We start from the raw sequence: 20,322 nt of genomic DNA on the forward strand, positions 1-20,322 counted from the left end.
ATTTCAATCCACTGCACGTAATAGTTGAAATCTGCTAATTGCAAAGATAGTCTATTAGGTATGTTCTACTTATTTTAAAAGGTCTTTCAGGGATCAAACCCACTGCCAGCTTAGAAGAAAAATATTGAAAGTTATGAGTAATTTATGAATCTGTTAATTTCTCCTTCATATTTCTATTGAATGAGTTGCACTGTATATTATTACTATACTTTTTGTTTGCAATGGAAGTACTATCTGAATTTAGAGAAAATTAAAGCAAGCAAAACTATCTAATCTCTGAGGTATGGATTCTGTGGACAGTATCAGAAAGGTAACGCATCTGAATTCTACTTACATTTCACTTCAGGGGTCTAGAGTGAAGCTGAACTAGAGCTCCCATTGCAGATACTTGGTTTTGAACACTAATCTTGTACCCAAGGTGCTCTGCTACTCATTAAAATGGAAGAGGTTGAATGAGAGCGAAGATTGACCCTAGGTTTCTCCCCTTCCAAGCTCATATGAGGTTACTGATTCTCAGGGTTCTGATATCTGTGATCAGACATTCAGAACCCAGGGAACATTTCTGATAAAATATGTTCAACACAGAGATATTTATGGACAAAAATCGTATTTTGTTCAACCTGCCAAAGACTATCACAGACCCTAGTTGAGAAAATACGATGTCTACTCTGGTACGACTAAAGCCCTCTGTAAGAGAAAAATATTGAAAAGCTAGGATGCAATGAGATGCAGCATTTAAACAAATGAATTTAAATACCTAAGCACTTGAATAAATACATTTACAGTTCCACTGCAGTGTTCTGCTGGATTGTGGATTACTGCAGCTGTCAGGTTATAATTTCACCAATCTGAAACATGACTTTGAATACCCTCATGAACTTTCCGTAACAAAAAAAAAAGAGGTGGAGCTAGGCTAGTTCATACACAGAGGCCAGCTTCTGAGTTTCTCTAACATCCCTTCCTATTGCATTAACAGAACAAAAAGCCTGCAGCTGAACTTCTTGGGTAGTGAATCTGTCTAGAAGTACTAAATGATGCCATCCAGACTGATGGCATCTGATTTCCTCCATAGGGATGATTTCTTTTCATAATTTCTAATTCTTCTGGTGTCTTATAATACCTTAAGGCAAATTTCTGAGAGTTCAGACATTGGTAGATGTAATCATAGACTACCAAGCCAATCCTACAGCCATTATAGGTGGTAGGAGTTTTGTCATCAAGTTAAATGAAGACAGGAACCAATCTGTGTATCTAAAAAAGCACTAAACCGAGAATAGGTTATTATCAAGGATGAAATAGGTATTTGGTTACTGATAAAGCAAATGAATTAAATTACTTTTGAACCAGAGATATCAAAATTACTATACAAATACTTGTTTGAAATCTAGTAATTTATCATATGCATGAAAACATCAAAATAAAAGCAAATAGGTAGAGAAATAAATTTATACATTGAAAGAAAGAAAGAAAAAAAGAGCTTCTATGAAAGCTAATTCTTTAGATAAAAAAGTCTACTAATATTTCTGCTAGAATACCTTATTGACACACAGATTACACTGACTGATAGCCAGCAATGAGGGGACAGTGAGTGTTCAATTTCCATTTGCCACAAATACATTATTAATCTGTCATCTTCTTGTAGGAAGTTAACTTTCTGTTTTAGATGCAAAACTGCAAAAATATTGTCATCTTAGGCCAGCAATGAAAGACCATTTATATGTGCATAACAATTTTTATAAATTCTTATGTTTTGGTTATCTAATTTCAGTAATTTCTGGTTGCAGTCTGGCACTGAATTAAAGGGGGGTTGTGATACAATTGAAGCTGCACTGAGAACTCACCCGATTCTGCCACGAGGGCGTTCAGATTGCTCCGACATAAAACTTGTGCTGCTGAGACGTGAGGCACTGCTGGTTCGGGAAATGGCTGACACATCACTGACATCACTATCTGATGATTTGGCAGAGACGTTATCACAACTTCTGTACTGATCTGTTTGTATATTATACTAGAGATCAAGAAAAGAAAGGGTGAGGAGTCTCATCAAAACATAACACATATATTGAAACAATTTGACCTAAGTATGACAAACCTCTCTAACTGCTTTTGAATTTAACAAAATTGTATGAAATTCAGAGAAATGCCTATATTAAATAATGTTGTTATGTCTAGTGAAGAAATCAAACATGGTATTTATGGACTAAATAAGACACTTGAAAAATTACAGCATTGGAATTGAAATAGGTTGCTGGTTCTTTAGTACACTGGAACTATAATAACAAAGTATTTTTGCAGTGGACAGACATCTTTTCAAGCACATGCATATCATCTATTTGCCTAGATCTTTCTTCTATTTTTCAAATATTAAAAAAAGCTATACAGAGTGTATATGTATATGTAAACTGTACAGAGTTTGGAATAGGAGAACTGCGTATGGGTCTGAACAAAATGTAATGCTACATGAAGCTGACATTTGAGGATTGATTTCAATACCGAAATTCCATCAGAAAAGGAAGAAAATATATTTTCAATCTCAGAATACCTCTTTGTATCGTGGCACTAGAGGACTAGTCAGACAGAAAGGTAACTCAGCAAAAACAGTGTTTGTTTTCAGGCAGATCAGTTCCCTGACCTAGTTGCATTTACATGTGAGCATGGTGAGAACTAGCAGAAGACCCAGCAGGAGGAATGTATGGACAGGGATAGAATTGCTGACAGCAACAGCTTTCATTAGCTAAAACCAACTGTGACACCACACTACCTATTACATAAAGCTCTTCTTACTCACATCATCAGTCAGACATATATTAAACGAAGCTTCAATCCTAGCAATGTCACTTACCTAAATCTTCAGTCACACAGATATGAGGCTCAAATCATTAACAGGTTCCCAAAACTAAACCCCACTATCATTAGACATCAAGGTACCCTGGGCTGGGAAGCAACTAAAATAGTGGTACACTTCCAGGGCATATTACGGGAAAACTATTAACACATGGGAAGACTAGGCAGTTTTTGACATGACACCGTGGGGAGTTCATTTTCCACATCTGTGCTCTGTAAAATTGCAAGTCATAGAAGTTTATTTTTGAAGTATACACAAAGCTGTGACAATCTGTGAATATCCATAGCTCAACTAGGCACTGGGCTGCAGGCTGAGTCAGTTGGCAAATATCATGACTTACTTAACTTTAAAACCTTGGCAAACACAGCCTTGGGTTTGTACGGATTAATGTATCAGGCCTCCTGCCCTCAAGTCAGATTTATTTTCTCTTGCTCTGGTGCCTTTTAGCAACTATGTTGGAGGTCTCCACAGCACACTTGGAAAACTCTTGGTAAAATATTTAAGATGAGGAAGTTAACAGGGGTAGAGGAGGCAATAAATAGAATACTAAACATTGACTGCAAATATAGAAATCTGTGGGAAAAATGGAGGTTATACAAGTTTAGTGTCTCAACAGGTGTTTCAGGATGGCATATGCCAAGATTAAATTCACAAACGAATTTATGAATAAAAAACTGTGGATTTGACCTGAGGAGTGTGTACTGAGGTAACTCTCAGTAATACCTACCCTGTGAGAGGCTTGCACTGGCTGACTAAATAAAAATATCTGAGGGAGAGAAAGCTCTGGGTTACTAAATGTAAATTTTCAGCTTCAAATACTAAACGAAACTCTCCAGATGATTTCAGAACAGCTTGCAGCATGATGACTTTGAGCTCAAATAACATGGCCAACAGGCACTGACATGGAAACAGATGCAGCAGAACTCTGATTTAATAAAGTGGGTAACACAGAGGACTCAAGATCTCGAATATTTAAAAATATTTTCAACTACAGTAAGGAGATTTTCTTTCCAAGTGACTTGGTGTGACTTTTCTGAATATAAATGACCAATTGTGTTGAGACTATGCTTATAAGTTTATTCAGATCAACTTTTGCAAATGGCTTGTAGACTCTGTTAAATAATTTTGCTGTTTGCCCTCTTTCAGACTGCAAAATAAACCTCTCCGAAATGGAAACACAAAGTGCACTAATTCTTATCAGCTCTACTTGCCTTGGTATTCCAGTCACAGAGCTTCTGCCTAAAACATGGAGCATCCCTTCCTAAATGAGATTTTCATGGCATAGTTGAGCTTTTACTACTCCTTTACGCTGTATGCCAAGGTTGTGATTCCCAAGTAACTGAAAACTCTTCCCTTCACAGAGATAGTGATTAGCACAAGAAGTGGTGATGCTGAAAGTTAATGCTAAGTGCTACAGCATTTACATCTTACTACTACTTCTTCAGGTTTAGCTATTCCTTCCTATAGCTGCTGCTTCGACTGAAGTTGCTGTCCTCTGCAGAAGACATACAACTTCTCCTAGTTATTCTCTACCTACCCCTTTTCAGTACAGCCTGATAATCAGTCATCTCAGCTAACAGATGAACAAAATGAAAGCAATTTTGAAGTTACCCTTTTTTTCCCTCAAATACATACAGAAGTAAATACCATTCTTCCTCAAAGCAGTGAGCATTAAAAGAAGAATATTTTACTGTCACAATAAGCCTGAACTTATCAGAAGAGAAATATTATGGGCTAAGATCCACTTACTTGGTATCTGCATTAAAGTAATGCCTGAAGGTTTCCAACTGGGCTCAAAAGTAATATGGTACAGGCCTGCTCGTATAGAAAACTACTGCTCTTCATAACTCTGCATGTATTTGTAATTAATTTTCCCATTACGTTATATTTAAATATTGTATAATTTTGAAGCTTGAAAATAAAGTGAAATTTCAGTGCAATCACTTCTTTTTCAACTCTCTATCTTTCAGAGTTAAAGCTTATGTAACATTTCTGTGCATTATTTGTCACATTAGGAGAGTTGCTGAAGTTTGCAACAGCTTTGATACCAATTACTAAAGAGTAGGTCTGGTTTTTTAAACATTAATAGCAGCTAGCTTCAGATGTCCAAACTATCTGCACTGTCCGCTTCTGCATTACAGAGACAGAAGTTTCTTTCAGTATAATTATCTCAAATATAAACAGCTGAAATGTAGTCCTTCCATTCACTTTACCACCTGTGGAGCTGCTGCTTCTTCTGTGCCAGTAAAAGGAGAAAAAAAGAGGTATGATGAACTGCAGATGTGTTAACGTCAATAGAAAGAGCATAGATGTGAACCAAATGACTGTACTTCATAAATACTTTTACAGTTCCTCAATGACTAACAATGCTAGCAATTTTACTGATTATAAGGCACATTGTAGAAGTAATTTAATACTCCATTACACTATCTTCCATAGTATGTATTTATTTATGTATTTATTTATGTAAGTATTTATATTTCTAGATTTATCTCCTAAAGGCATGGAGAATACAACAGTTCAGAACTTTGAAAATTGAAGAAGTGTCCCCTCCTTTCACTACAAAAAAAACCTCAGGTGACTAACCTCTGCAAATATGTGCTTCATTAAGTGTTTAAAATGAGGAATTTAAATGATAAAATTAAATGGGGACTAAAACGAAGAAAGAGAAATCCAGACCAGAAACATTAAGGGCTAGATTCATTCAGGGGCTTATATAAGTCTTGAGACCACAGCTATCTTTTGAGGCACCTTACTCTAACAATGCTGAATCATGCACAAATCACCTTGAGTTTTATGACTGCTCACACAGGGTTGCTCCAAATGCTGCCAGAGTTCACAGCCCAGCATCGGCACCTTGGTGTGTTCAGGTCTCATCTTTGACTCCTACCAGCATCTGGGTCTGTGTCTTGGGAGCAGCTCATGTGATGGTCCAGAGCCCAGTAAGCACCAGTGATTCTAAGTAATTCTTCCCAGAATTGTATCCAACTCAACTACTGTGAACGCCACTCAGCTTCCTCTCAGGGAACAGTAAAAATGAGCAAGTCAAACCATGGGAAAACTGCAGTGAAGCCCACAAGTTGAATGAACGGACCTCATCAAATTGAATGGACCTTTCTGAATTTTATGAAACCCTACCAGTAGTGGAGAAACTGTCGTAACAATATGATATATAGTTGTTTGGTTTTTTTTCTTGCAGGTGGATGAAGGGGGATCAAAAGAAGATACTCATCACATCGATGTCCAAGAGCATTTCCTATACACAGCCCTAAGTGCTTTGCCCAGTATCCCATAAAACTTAACGCAGCCAGCCTGAGTCTCCTATCAGTCCTTCCTTGTAGACATCAATGATCAAGTTAAATCCACAGAGCGCCACTGAGCTAATAATGATTACTCTTGTATGCTAAATGCTTTCCAATCCCATACACTCTTAACTGAATCAGAAGGGCATCTAAATATAGATTTATGCCCTTTTAAGTACATATTACACTGCTCTGATCAGTAGCTCTCTTGAGTTAACAGACCTTCCAAAAAAACATGTTGCACATTCCCTGGAAAACTGGAGTAGCTGCAGCACGGTGTTTGAGTTGTGTGTGTGGCATCTGGAATAGAAAACTTGCTGTTTTGAATTTTGAATTAAGAGCCTAATTAGGATATACGATAATTTATATCTATCCAAATCCAGAATTATGCTACCAAAGTGTTCTGATTCTCTCAAACACTGAAACAGCACAAATACATGCATAATAGCCACTACAGCCTTAGCAGTATATACGAAAGAAGTTAAACAGATGTTTAAAGCTCTTCTTTAAACTGTTTTGACACATCTACAGAGGGTTTGGTCTTGGGGATTTTTGTGGGGTTTTGATTGTTGGTTTGGTTTTTATTATAATCGTTTGTTTATTATTTATTATTTACTTTTTCAAATTTAACTGTTTCACATGAATTATGGAGCCTTTCCACTGGAACTGAAGGAACAAAGGATTTGAGCTCTGTGAAGGTCTCAAAATGATTAGGATGGAACAGCCATCAAGACCTATACAAATGTTGTAGAGCAGGCAGTTATCTATTCAAAATCCATTAATGGATGTTTAAAACAGATGTTTAAAAATGTTTACACACCAACTTGCACGGTGCACGCTTGAAATACTAGTACTTGCTTACTGACAATAGATGCTTGAGAAACTGAATAGGAGAAATTACAAAAATGGAAGAAATGCACCAGAAATTGCAAGGCCACATTACAGCACCTCTGAAAAAAAAGAAAGGCTTGTTTCAATAAAAGAGAAAACATATTTAAATTCAAGGAATTAATTCTGCATACACATAATTAACTATTGCAAAAGAGATCCAGTCCATACTGCAGGAAAAGTTTTGAAAGGTCTAGAGAATTTTACGCATAGTGGAAGAATCAAATCTGTGTGAGTGGACTGCTTTGAAAACTAGAATGGAGGATTTTCTCAATGTGCAGCACAGCATATTTTCTCTTGTAAATATTAATAGTTATTTTCTGAAGCAGTGGTAAACAAAGAAGCATTTCTGTTAAAGAGGGACAAACTCTGCCTGCAACTGCCATTTCTTTAATAGCTATTTAATATTTCTTTCTCTCTATTCCAGAATGTCTGTTAGACCACTGAACATGTTTTCTTTTTAATTTAAAGTAAGTTTTGCTTTCAAAGACTTTTTGCAGATTTTGGCAGCAGAAATTAGGTATATTCTTAAGTCCTTAGAAATCTCAGTCATTAGCTTTAGTGTGCCACCTGATATGATTTACTACATTTTCATCAGAGCTGTCTAAATCTTCATCTGTCTGGTTTATTTTCTTGGCTCTTTCAGCATCTTCTGAGGGTAAAGAAAGTCAGTAGCACAAGGATTGCTTTAGTAACATTTTTAAAGTGGAGGCTATCACCACAGTGATATGAATCAGACAGCTACATCACTGAACATAGTACAGAGTGCTAAAATGTGCTAACACAATTTGTTCTCAGCACTTATTTATGTTGGACCATCCTATCTAGGACTACACCTTTATCATGTAGAAAAACATGAAAAGTTAAAGATTTTTTAAATTAAGGTTAAGGACAACTAATTCATTCTCTTTACTACTATCTTAGCACGAAAAGGAGTACATGTCTGTCAGAACACTGGGTACTCTGGAAACATTTTTCTTGTAACAGCACACAGAGAATTTTCTTCTAGAAAGTTGTGGTCATACTTAAAAAAAAATAAAAATCTGCATATAACAATTTCCAACAGAGTTCTTTCCACTTAGAACTCATTATGCTGTGACCTCAATTTTGATTTAATTTCCACATATATTTTAAAACCAAAGACATAGTAGAAAACTTAGGGTACTAGAGGGTGAGAGAAATTTGTAACATTGCAGGTTGATGTTTTCCAACAACTGTTTAACCATACATTGGATCTGCGTTAACCCAATAAGGAAAATAATGCTTATAATAAATATTATAGAGTCAGGTTTAAAAAAATTTGTTTCATAATGAAAAAATACGAACATTTGGACTGATCTATAAGCACAGTTAATCCAAATCAGAAAACTGGCCTTTGACTATGAACAAAGGTATATGTTTGGTCATCCTGGCCAAAGTCCTCAGATCACACATTACCTCTCTTTCCTGCAAACTTTATCAGACCCATTTGTACTATTATTTTTAACATGTTAACTGGTTGGGAAGTACCTCAGAGACACACTACCTCTCACCTTCTTGTCCTGAGTTGACCTCCTGTGAAGGCAACAACAAACTGAGTATCAAATGAGTTGTTCTAATTATTATAAAAATTTTGGCTTCTGACATATTGTCTCATTGGAAATTTCCATCCCAATTGTTGTTTTCATAAGCCTGATATCCCACAATTTTGCAACTGAGGACACAAAGCCTTGTTTCTCTTATTTCTCTTCTCTTCGAGATCTGTTCATTTAAGTTCTACATTCACAGTGGTGATCTTGAAACAACTTTATGAAAGTTGTCTCCATATTTAACTGTAACAATTTCTTGAACAATCTGTCAAATCAGTTAAATATTACAAGTCAGATGCCAAATTGCCTCTTTACACACTCATAAGTAAATACCTGATTTTGATTCTGCTGAGTACCTCACTTATCTGCTATTTTAACTTGTGCCTCCAGGAGCATGCATCAATTCTGGGAACACAGGGAAGTGACCCTGGAGGGGCAGGGACAGAAAGTCTGGTGCCTGTGCTACAGCAATAAATGCCCGGAGTGTTCTGATGTCTGCAGCTGATGAGAGCTTGACAAAAAGTTTGCTGTTTTCTGTATTGTATGGCACTGGTTCATAAATGGAAAGTTTGTCTCTTTTAAGTTGTAGAAATAAAAATACAAGTGTTCAGTTCTCACTGATGTGAAGAAAGTCTTTGAAAAGCGGCTCTTGAAGCATGAAAGTCTAAATTAAGAAAAGCTGTGCTTTTCTCCCAACTACTGTTATTCTGAGACCTTATTTTTAATGCACACCGTTGCTATGTGCGTCTTAAATTTTTCACAGTGGACTTTTACACAGATACTGCCGTCCTGTGGTCACTCACTGAAATCACTTAATTCTCAAAGGCACTGGAAGAGAATTGCAGGAATGTTACCCCAACAACTGAGTTAGCGCTGCTTTTGTCTCTAGCATTAACTTTGCCTACACCAACATAGTGCTGTATTTCTAGAAGGAAACAGAGAATCTAACCAAACATTTCCCCTCCTGACTTCTGCAACTGTTTCCTCTCTGTTAGGCATCAAAAAGCAAACCATCTTCAGCAGAAAGTTCAGCTCCAGCCCCTCACAGCTTGATTTGGAAGTGGCAGTGCAGGTGTGTGAGACATTTGCAGCAGTTTGCTCAGAATCCTGTAGTTTTAAACTTACATGGTTGTAGGATATCATTTTAGCATTATCAAGGAAAAAAAAAGGTCTCTCTACATAATGTAATTTCAAGTACACTTAATTATCAGAGGAGATCTCTAACTTTTATTAGAAAAGGAGATGAAAGTAATCAGTATATTTCAAGAAATTAAATATTTTATCTGTGACATTTTTAGGATGAAAGAAAATTATACATATATGAGAACAGCTGTATGGGATTGGATCTAATACTGCCTAGCACTCTACTCTTCAGACACAGCAAGGGAAGAGAAGAACTAAAGAGTAGGGCCAATATACCATGGTATTTCCATGGCCCACTTTTCCAGCCTCCAGGGATTTGCAGTCCACGGTCTTCCTAAGCTAGAGGAGACACGGCTTCGTTTAACAGCTGTTGAAGGATCTTACTTTCCTGAATTTGTTTTGAAGTGTTCTGGTTTTTTGCAGATTCACTTCAGGTGATGAAAACCTAAGTCTACTTACAAAGACTAAGTCTAATGCACATCAGATGGGGGCAAAACTGATGTTGTAAGGCTATTACTGAAACACATTTCTGTCAGGCTTTATAACATAGTGTTCCTGAGTGTTACACAATATTTTGAATAAACAGGTTTATGCCTTCAATTTTCAAGCCAAAGTATCATTTCAACACTACTGACTTTACCTTGGTATATTGCTCACGCTCATATTCTTGGCTAGAACCAGACCCTGATGTCTGATTATAACGGTGCACTTTCATTTTCATCTGTCTTGTTCGCTCCTCCACTACTAAGCTTGCTGCAAAAACACACAATGAAAATAAATTAAAAATAGTGAAAACTTTTTTGAAAAACAAATGGTTTAGCAATAATTTTAGCCTATTTCCATCTCAATGAAACAAAGAAATGTACAAACATGTAGAACAAGGGTGTAAACACAGAACAAAGGAACACTAATGTCAAGAAATTGACCACTTCCATTGCAAGAGTCATTACCTGAAAATGGGTAGACATCCCAATTTCCTATACATAAGCAAGCTGGTGCAATAGACATGAAAAGAGTGAAAGAATTTAGGTGATAGGCTGAATTATGAACCTGTTCAGTATTCTGGATGCAGGGGACATAAACCCACGATCATCTAACGATGTATTTGCTTAAATGTAGAAAATATTACAGTAGCATTCTAAGAATTAACGCATTAAACAGGTATTAAAATATATTTTTAAAGTAATTAACTACTACTACTATGTTAAAACATAACTGCTTACCATAGCCAAAGATTATTTGAAAGGAATAATTTCTCCATTCAACCAGTCATAGTAAAAAAATACAGTAATTTTTTGTTTTGTTTTGTGTTTTTACAGAAAGTCCTTTAAAAGCACTACTTTGCTCTCTAATGTTCAATTTCAAAGAAATTATTTGGTTTTGTGTTTTCAACTTCCCTATGACAGTGTTTGTCTAAAAAAAGAAATCAAATCTTAAACCTTCAACAAATTGTGGTGTTATGAAAAGCATCTTCAATTTGAACAAGTTATGGCAATTAACATTGGCTGCACTTGCCACAGGAAGATGACCTCACACTAACAGAAAGAGTGGTGTGAAAGCCCGTGGGCTAAGGCTTCCATAAAACAAGTTCAGCCTTTGTGGTAATGGATAATTTTCAGAGGCAACTACATATTCTGCCATTCTTAGACTTGGTAGCACTATAAATGCAAAGAAATATCAAATAAAACCAATACCTTGAAAAATTGAACTTTTTAACAGTTCTAGAACTAGACCCAAATATTCATCTGTAACTTTTCTAAATCACAGGAGTACTCGCTAGGTTCATTGTGTTTATTTAACAGGTTATAACATCCCAGAACAACTTCTTTCAGTTGGAACTTTTTGTGGGGTCATGTCCTGGGTTAAACCATGACAGATCACAAATTCAAGACTGGCATTTCATTTGGGAAAACTTCCACAAAGTCTTCTGCTTTTGAGTCAACCATGGATTTATACAACTCTCTCCAAACCAGTTAGTTTTAAAAGTCAAGATTTTTGTAAACAGCTCCTCCCCAGACCAGAGACAGGAGAGAGACATCAATCTAAAAGCTGCATGGAAGCAATTTTCAATCACAAAACACAAAGAATTTTAAATTAGTGGAAAACAAGTGCTCTATCGTACTGCTTATATTGTGAATTATGAGGTACCAAATTTCTCATATGTGTTGGGTTTTTTTGCTGTTAGGTAACTGTGGGATTCTTTACACACCTATTTTTCCCCTCTGTGCTTTGTGAGCTAAAAGATCCCACCCCTCACGCCTCAAAAAAAAAGAAAGTGCACCCTGTGCTACTGTTATGTGCTATGTGCTACTCCACAAAGAACAACTATGCATGCACGTACTCTGTAACGTGCTTGTGGAAATGATGGAATGTCTGTCTGCTGGTTTGGTATGAAAAAATGTACAAAGACATCACTGTGAAAAATATGTTATTTTCATGTCCTCTTTCCATATTTCTTATTTAAAAATAGGAAAATTAATATGCTAAATTACATTAAAATTCTGCTACAACTACAAATTTAAGGCACAAAATAAAGTTATCACTGTAATCTTCAATCTCCCACACGCAGAGGGTCCAATCTAGGAAATTCTGCACAAGCAGTATGTCACTCTGGGCCCAGCAATTATTCCAGATGACTAATTATGTCAGTAAATGTGTACCTTAATTGCAATGAGTCCAGTTCCACCATCAGATATGCGGGCACAGCTCCAATTACTTCAATGGAAGTTGCATGGAGGTATCTGAAGGCAAAATCGAGCACTTTAGGAGAAATTTTTAAAGATGGCCTCTTATTTTAAGGACAGATATGAAAGGATTAAGATATATCAATTACCGACTGAAATAAAAAACTCAGATATCTTAATCCTGTCATACATGCATGAAATAGACGGAGGATATAAAATCAGAGAGAAAATTGAGACCCCTTTAAAAATTTAGCCCTGTGTGTCTATGGTACACAGATTACAATTACTCTAAAAAATAAGCATTTCATTGTGTGACTTCTAGGTGCTTCACCCTGTCAACTGTACATTTACATTTATATGCTATAATTTTACTCTGCATTATTTACAATACCTGAGAAAGAATATTCTATTATTTAAAGAGATGCTATTTTGGAGACTATAGGTGAAAATTACCACAGTCAAGGTTGGGTAAATATTCAACCTTAACTCTGTAATTCTTGATTTTTTTGTTTAAAAAATCCTTAACCTTAACAATAGGTTCATGTTCTGGTTTTCATTATTAGATATCATTATATAAAATAAAATGGGAACAATTAATGAGGACTGTGATGTTAATCTAAATTCTCTAATGGAAATTTGGCTCTGTTCATGGAGTCAAGTGTAATATAGCACCAATTAGCTGCTAATGTATTGCTAAGCAAGCAACTGTGTGAAATGTAAGTCTGCTCCAGAAAATACAACTGTGTTCTTTCCAGCTTTGTTTACCACACACGTCTGAGGATATGTTGTATCTAGCTCAATTCTTTGATAGAAAGTTTCATCTGCCTGATAAGTAGCCTGGTGTAGTCTTTACATGTTAATCACAAGAAGCAGAAAAAGAAAAAATCTAACACAGGAGCACATTAGCAGAAGCTGTAACAACCATAGGTAACGCCACCACACAATCACATTACTTTCTTGGAACATAGCTGGTTACCACAGGTAAAGAAAATTTGACATAAACAGTACTTCAAGAACTTCACCTGCCTCTCAGAAAAATATGGATCTACTTTCTTTTAGGACATCAGTATTTAGAGAGTGCTTTTCCTGGAGCTCAAGCAGTAGGACTACACAGTAATTTACAGATCAAAGCACTGTAACCCCAAGACCTTTAAATTCTACAGTGGCTGTAGAATTCAAAATATAGAGATTTACCATAAGTGTCTCAAATTAGTATTATAACTACCATCAATAGCAGTTGTGTACACGTTACTCTCTTTGGTGTCAGAAGCCGCACTTTAAAGAGCTCTAATCTTTTTATGAGCTGCTGATTCAGACGTGAGGTCAATCAGCATTACTAGCAATTGAAAGAAAAGAACTCGTTGAGCAGACTGCTTAGATAAGGGGTGCAGGTTTAGAGCTAAATCTTTTATTACTACCTAACCATGTGAAGGTTGTACAACAATGATTTACATCAACAATCAAGCCATGCAGGAGAGATAAGACAGACACACGCGTGGAATCAAAATGTTATGTTTCAGTTCCATTAATGTATTTATAAATGGGTCTAACTCCTGTAATCCCAGGTGTACTGGGTCTGGGTGGGACAGATGTAATTTTCTTCATAGTAGCCTGTATGGTGCTGAGTTTCAGATTTTGGGCTAAAACAGTGCTGATAACACACCGATGTTTTAGCGATTGCTGAGCAGTGTTTGCACAGCATCAAGGCCACCTCTGCTTCTCATGCTGCACTGCCCTGACTCCCCTGCCCTCTGCACCTCCCAAGCAAGTAGGCTGGAGATCAGGAGGGGAAGCCTAGACAGCTGGCTCCAACTGACCAAAGGGATGTTCCATACCATACAGCATCATCTTCAGCAATACAGTTGGGGGTAGTCTTTCAAGGCAGCCGTTGCTCAGAGACAGGCTGGGCATTGGTCTGCTGATGGGAGGTGGTGAGTGACTGATTGCCTTTGCATTTCTTTTTTTTTTCCCCCCTTCATATTTTTGTTTCACTTATTAAGCTGTCTTTATCTTGGCCCATGAGATTTTACTCATTATTGCTCTTCCAATTCTCTATCCCATCCCACCATGGAGGCTGGAGCGAGCGAGCAGCTAGTGGGTACTTAATTGCTGGTTTTGGTTAACCCACCACACGAAGCTACCAAGAATTAACTGCCCAATGTAGTTCTGAATGGTCTTCCATCCAACAAACCAAAATTCCCTTAGCTATTACTTAGTTTATTATTCTGCGCCACCAGGGCCCCAAGTTATATGTCTCTGTGCAGTTGCATGTAGCATGGGTAACAAACAAGAGGAGAGACATGCTTGCACCTGAAAGGCTACAATCTTACTGACATCACAGAGATGTAATGGGATGACTCCTATAACTGGAGTGTTGTAATGGAAGGACACAGGCTCTTTAGGAAGGACAGGCAGAGGAGACAAGGCGGGGGTGTTGCCCTCTATGTCATTGACCAGCTGGAGTGCATGGAACTCCGCCTGGGGGTGGATAAGGAGCCATACAGAGACAGGGAGTTTTAGGACATCAAAAATAAACACGGAAACTGGAAGATACTCAATTTATCTAAGATCAATGGATTCTGATATTTTAGGAACACTATCATTCCAAGCATAGTGTTGGTGAAAAAGATTCAGAGAGAAATCACAGGAATTTTATGAAGTCCAGGATGCAGCCTTGCAGAAACAGGTTTAGGAAATTATTAAAAAGAAAGGAGATATGTGGCTTGATTTGGGTCCATAATTATTTACATGTGGGAAGACTTCCAACAGTAGAAGGCTCTTCAATTTAGCAGACAGAGGTACAATAATGCCCACTAGCTATGAACTTAGATAAAATTCAGGTAAGTAGCAAGACATACATTTTAAAAGTCAGGTGGTTAAGCACAGGAACGATTTTCCATTGCTTGCAGTCATTAAGTGATCATACCTTTCTAAAAAGACATTCTTGCTCAAACCCAAGTACGGGCTTAATGCCAGAATGACTAGTGACATTACCTGATCTGTGATTAAAACTGATAACCATATTGGTTTTTCCTAGACTACAGAAAACCTATGGATGTCTTAGTATCAGCTCTACCATTTTCCGTAATGGTGAAGTCTGCAGCTAACACAGAATTTGCTCTTGATGTGTTTCATGTTTCTGTTCAAGATGGTCAAGACAGAAAGGCGAAGTAGGTGAACAGTACAATGTGGAAATCCTCCAAGTCTTACTTGCACTATTAAAAGTTGGAGAAAGCTACGTAACAAGAAATTAGCATCAAGATTTCAGACAGCTGTAACACCTACCAGCAGATATCACACATCCTTTAAGTTGCAAACTTTAAGGGAACAGGTCTAGAAGTCTAAAATGGCAGAAAGATTTGCTTACACAAAGAAGCTAAGAAAAAGTAAGTTGAAATGAAAATTTATATCATAAAAACTATTACATCATAACAATGTTTCTGGGACACAAACAGCAGGTTCTGGCAGGGCAACAGGGAATGGCACAAGTATCTCATTTGAGGAAGTGAGAAGTGGAAGCTGAAGAAACTAGGCAGAACCAATGTCCAGAACAAAGGCAGGGAAGTAAAGCAGTGGTGAGATTTGGATGGGAAAATCCCCTAGGGCAGTGGACAAGAGAAGTGAGCAAGGAGGAGAACACTCACTGGAGAGCTGGCTGTGTGGCACAGCAGAAAGATCTCACACTCGTGTTGGACCAGGATGAAGTGTTCCAGAAATAATACAGGTTATTTCTGTTCATCCTTCAGAATGAGTTTTGCAGTATGCACACACAAAATATCCATGTGATAGGTTTCATGACTAAAAACCACAGCGAACTCTACTGTGAAATTTAAAAAACACACAAGATTTTGAAATCATGAACAGATTAATGTTTTTTCAGTAACACTGAAAAATCAAATTGTTGCTAAGATAAAGAACTTGTTACTACTTCTTTGCATATATGACTTCCAAAGGTACCTATAGGCAACACGCAGATAGTGAGGGAGATGGGCTCTGAAGGCTGCTCTGCAGGCTGCTCTGCAGCCCTGGTCCCTGTACCTAACTAGAATGAGCTGTGGCTCCTTTCAGCTTGTGTGCATGGATTTCCTCTCCGTGGGAGCTGATACTGCTCTGGACCTCCTCCCAAATCAGAGTTGAGAAATGACCACATACTCAGACTGCCAAGCTGGGAAATGAGCTTGGCTCTCCCAAGCTTGGATCTCCCAGTACACACAGAGGCACAGTGGCCATCGAGTCTTATAACTCACTCTAGAAGGAAGATAAGCCACTATAAAAATCTGAACTGGCTGCTGCAACACTCAGGTCTTCCTCAAAGTTTTTCAAAGTTTCCTCAAAGAGTTTCAAGAATGATCCAAACAGAAGCTTCTATCTAAAAGAAAACATCAAGAAAACAAACTTGAAATCTGAATACTTCTTGAAATCTGAATAAAGTAGACCCCTACTTTTTGCAGCAACGCAAGTCAGTATTTTCATAATCTGCTGAAGATTTTATCGCAACCCTTCCCATTGATTAAATGGAACAGATGCTTGGGGTTTTTTTGTTGATATATCTGGCCAGCGTTGTTCACATCTATACTATACGCTTTCCTTCATACCTATGCCTCTTGTGAGGTGACAGTGAGCTACTAGCATTAAGTCAGCTCAACTTAAGTTATTCATAGTCCCCTAGAGATGCCAGCACTCTCCCCCTTCCTGCTCCTTTTCTTTTGCCCAGCTCTTTCCTGCTTCCAGGCTGCATCTGCATTCAGCTTACTTGAGGCAGAGGAATCTATGTGTGTAAAGATCCCACTACCTTTTACACACTCCCAAATCTTGGGCCAGATCCATCTAAATCTCATGGAAACAAGCTCTTTCACAAACCTGTTACTGGCATGGTCTAATTTATCTGCATAAAGTCAACTGTTTTAAACAAAGAAACATCCACAGCAGTCTAAGCCACAGAGCAAGGTTTGTGAACTTCAAAAAGACATAAACAACAAACTGACATGATTGGTTTGTATTGTTCTGTTTGAGAGAAATATACATACTGAAGAAAGCAAAAAATGACAGAAATAATTTGTAAAATCAACCATTCTTAACACTTGCTTAAGACATTTCATAGTACATTCTCAACACTGCAAAATACCCTGTAAATGCTAATACTTAAATTAAATATTATTTCTTTTTCATCTTTTTTTAAACATTATTATGAAAACATACTCCTGAGTATTACCATGAGTGCTGGAATTCATAGCTACTGGAACACCTGCTGTATTTTTACCTAAGTCAGTATGAATGTGTCAGTGGGATTCAACCTTTCAGAAAGTAAAGAGGTCGTAAGAGATAATTCTGAGTCAAGTTCAACTCACAGTTTGACTTTGACCCACCAAAGCCTGTATTCAGACCAGAATTTCCCAAGATCCGCAGGACTCAGAACTAAAGGTCAGAAAAGGTTAATCTGTGCTATTAATGTTTATGCAGCATTGTATATCGCTGTTAACATTAAAAGGATTAAAAAGATTCTTTTTGTTTGTTTGTTTTTCATTTTTTCTCTCCAAACTTTCAGAAAAAATAGGACTTCTCTGGAATGTTGCCTTGATAGGGACATGACAGACTACACTTTTCACTTTGTGGGACAGCCTTCGATACCTGTTGTTTGAACTCACTGATTCACTGGTATCAGTACAGACTCGGAGAATTCCTAGGAGATGAGCACTGAATGTCTGCCCCTAGAAACCTGCCCTATAACATGATGAACTTTCTGACTGTCAAGGGTTTGTCATGCAAATAAAACACAGCTCATTCTTCAGAATCTCTCTGCATAAGAAGAATAGTTTCTGGCCATCATCACCTTCAAATATTTCTAAGCCCAGACCTATGAAACATCTTTCACAGATGCCAAAAGCCACAGCTGCATCATTAGAAGCAGATGTTGTGCAGACCTCAAGGAGAGCTTAGGTAAAATCTTAATCTTTGTGTAAACTTTGACTCAATTGAGCAGCCTTTGAGCCATGTAAAATACCATGACTACTCTTGTTAAATCCAGTATAGTGCATTTCAATAGTAAAAATAGAAATTACAAGAGAAAACATTTTTAGATTCTAAAGAGGGGCATCAGATAGCATACAGATATTTGAGAAACAACCTTTTCACCTGTTAAACACTGTTAACTAAATACTCTATGCGGACATGGACCATACTGAGGGAAAAGCCAGTATCAACAGTTGCCAAACATTTGTAAAAAATTACATAAATATTTACCTGTTGTGGATGAGTTAAAAGTCTCTTGCTCTTCAATGAATTAAATGCACGGAATGATGGGAACAGAAAAAGAAATCAGCAAATTTAAAGTTAGATAAAGAAATGTGTTACAAGTGACAATGGCATGTACAGTAGGCAGTACTCCAGCATATGTAAAAGTAATGTAGAAAATTAAAATGATAAACCATGACAAATAATAAAGCCTATGACTTTTTCTTTAAAATTAACAAGAAGAATGAAATTAGTGAGAATCAGATTGTGGACTCTTTAAGTGTTCCACTCAAGCAGTATTGTCATACTCAAATTTATGAATGACATAAAAACCTTAAAATTGCTTTAAGTGTCACTCACACTCCTGAACCACATAGCCCTGTTCTAAATTCTGAAGCCTTTTCTGCAATAATGAGTGTTACAAATTCATTTTCTATTAACTAAAATCTATAATACTCAATAACCATTGGACTATTGCAAATCAGTCTTTAAGGAAAGCATAAAAGATTATGAAGCTTGCACTCATTTGCAAGAGTTAGCAATGCTGAGAAAAAATACTCTCCAGCGTGAGTAAAGATTCCACAAGCTGCCTCAAAATATGCAGTGCCACCTAATAATTTAAAACTAAAACCAGAAATATGAAGACAAAACAAACAGTGCTAAATGTATAAAATCTAAAATTGAAATTACTTATTTCTTTTTCTTCTGCCAGTCAAGTTTCATACTGGTGGATCTGAAAAAAGGTTTTAACTGAAAGGGTTTGATCTTTTACCATTACTCAAGCAATACTTTCACTGCAATGACATTTCAAAGGTCAAGTACATATAGACAGAATGATTTTGACTAGCTACTAATTTTTTTCAGGATCTTAAGTTGGTTAAATATAAAAATGTTATTTGCAACTCAAATGTATTATTTGACAACATACTGATTTTCTGTACAAAATTCTGATTATTATTTGTTAAAATGAAACACTGAACATCAAAATACTTCATTCTTCTAGGATGTGACTACCATTAAAGACTTGTATGTGTATTATACACATGAACTTTATATAAGTAATCCCCGAACAGCAGCACACATGCACACATTCACCCTACCTACAAGCTCTGTACAAAGCTTATGCAGCTTTTTCTAACATGAGCTAAGATACAGCAACACTTAATTCTGGTCACACTTTTGCTTTTGTAAAGATCACTGCATAAGGCCTATTGCTGTAAACAGACGCCACTGGAAACACACACAACCACATTACTTCAGTTATGTTTATAAATGCTCTTTATATGTAAATAGACTGCCAATCATCACAAACCTTATTCTCATTATAGGACTTCTGAAACATGAAACCACATTGTCGAAGTTATGAAACAGAAATCATGCTGTGAAGAGCCAAATAGAAGCAGATACAAGGAGAAAGATCTGTTTTGCATTAATTAGCTCTTAAAGATCATTTCTATACTACAATCATTGCACATTTATCTCACTGGTTCATAAATTTCAATAGTACATAATATGTTCTTTTTATTATTTATGTGCTAGATTTCCTAACATTATCCCTAGCATTATGTACTCCAGCTAAAAAGGAGTGTAGAAAAATGCTATGGATCTTCAGGCTGTATTAATTTTCTTAACAAACAAACACAATGATTAGCCATTATACA

General features: G+C 36.8%; 1 protein-coding gene across 34 annotated transcripts in view; it reads right to left on the minus strand.

The window, feature by feature from the left end:
• RIMS1 (regulating synaptic membrane exocytosis 1) overlaps positions 1-20,322 on the minus strand; it is a 309,338-nt gene that overhangs the window by 60,615 nt on the left and 228,401 nt on the right. For 25 of the 34 annotated variants that reach the window (XM_030490062.1, XM_030490059.1, XM_030490038.1 and 22 more), the window contains 2 exons: positions 10,387-10,499; positions 1,842-2,008 (listed from right to left, as the gene is read on the minus strand). The exons of 7 other annotated variants lie outside the window; for them this stretch is intronic. In XM_030490062.1, coding sequence (XP_030345922.1) covers positions 1,842-2,008; positions 10,387-10,499 — 280 coding nt within the window. Of the gene's footprint in view, positions 1-1,841; positions 2,009-10,386; positions 10,500-12,406; positions 12,498-20,322 lie in introns of those variants that run through there. 2 more of the 34 variants (XM_030490057.1, XM_030490056.1) reach the window with 1 other exon arrangement.

The sequence above is a fragment of the Strigops habroptila genome, chromosome 6 (genome assembly GCF_004027225.2).
Source record: "Strigops habroptila isolate Jane chromosome 6, bStrHab1.2.pri, whole genome shotgun sequence".
In the NCBI taxonomy this organism is placed as follows: domain Eukaryota; kingdom Metazoa; phylum Chordata; class Aves; order Psittaciformes; family Psittacidae; genus Strigops; species Strigops habroptila.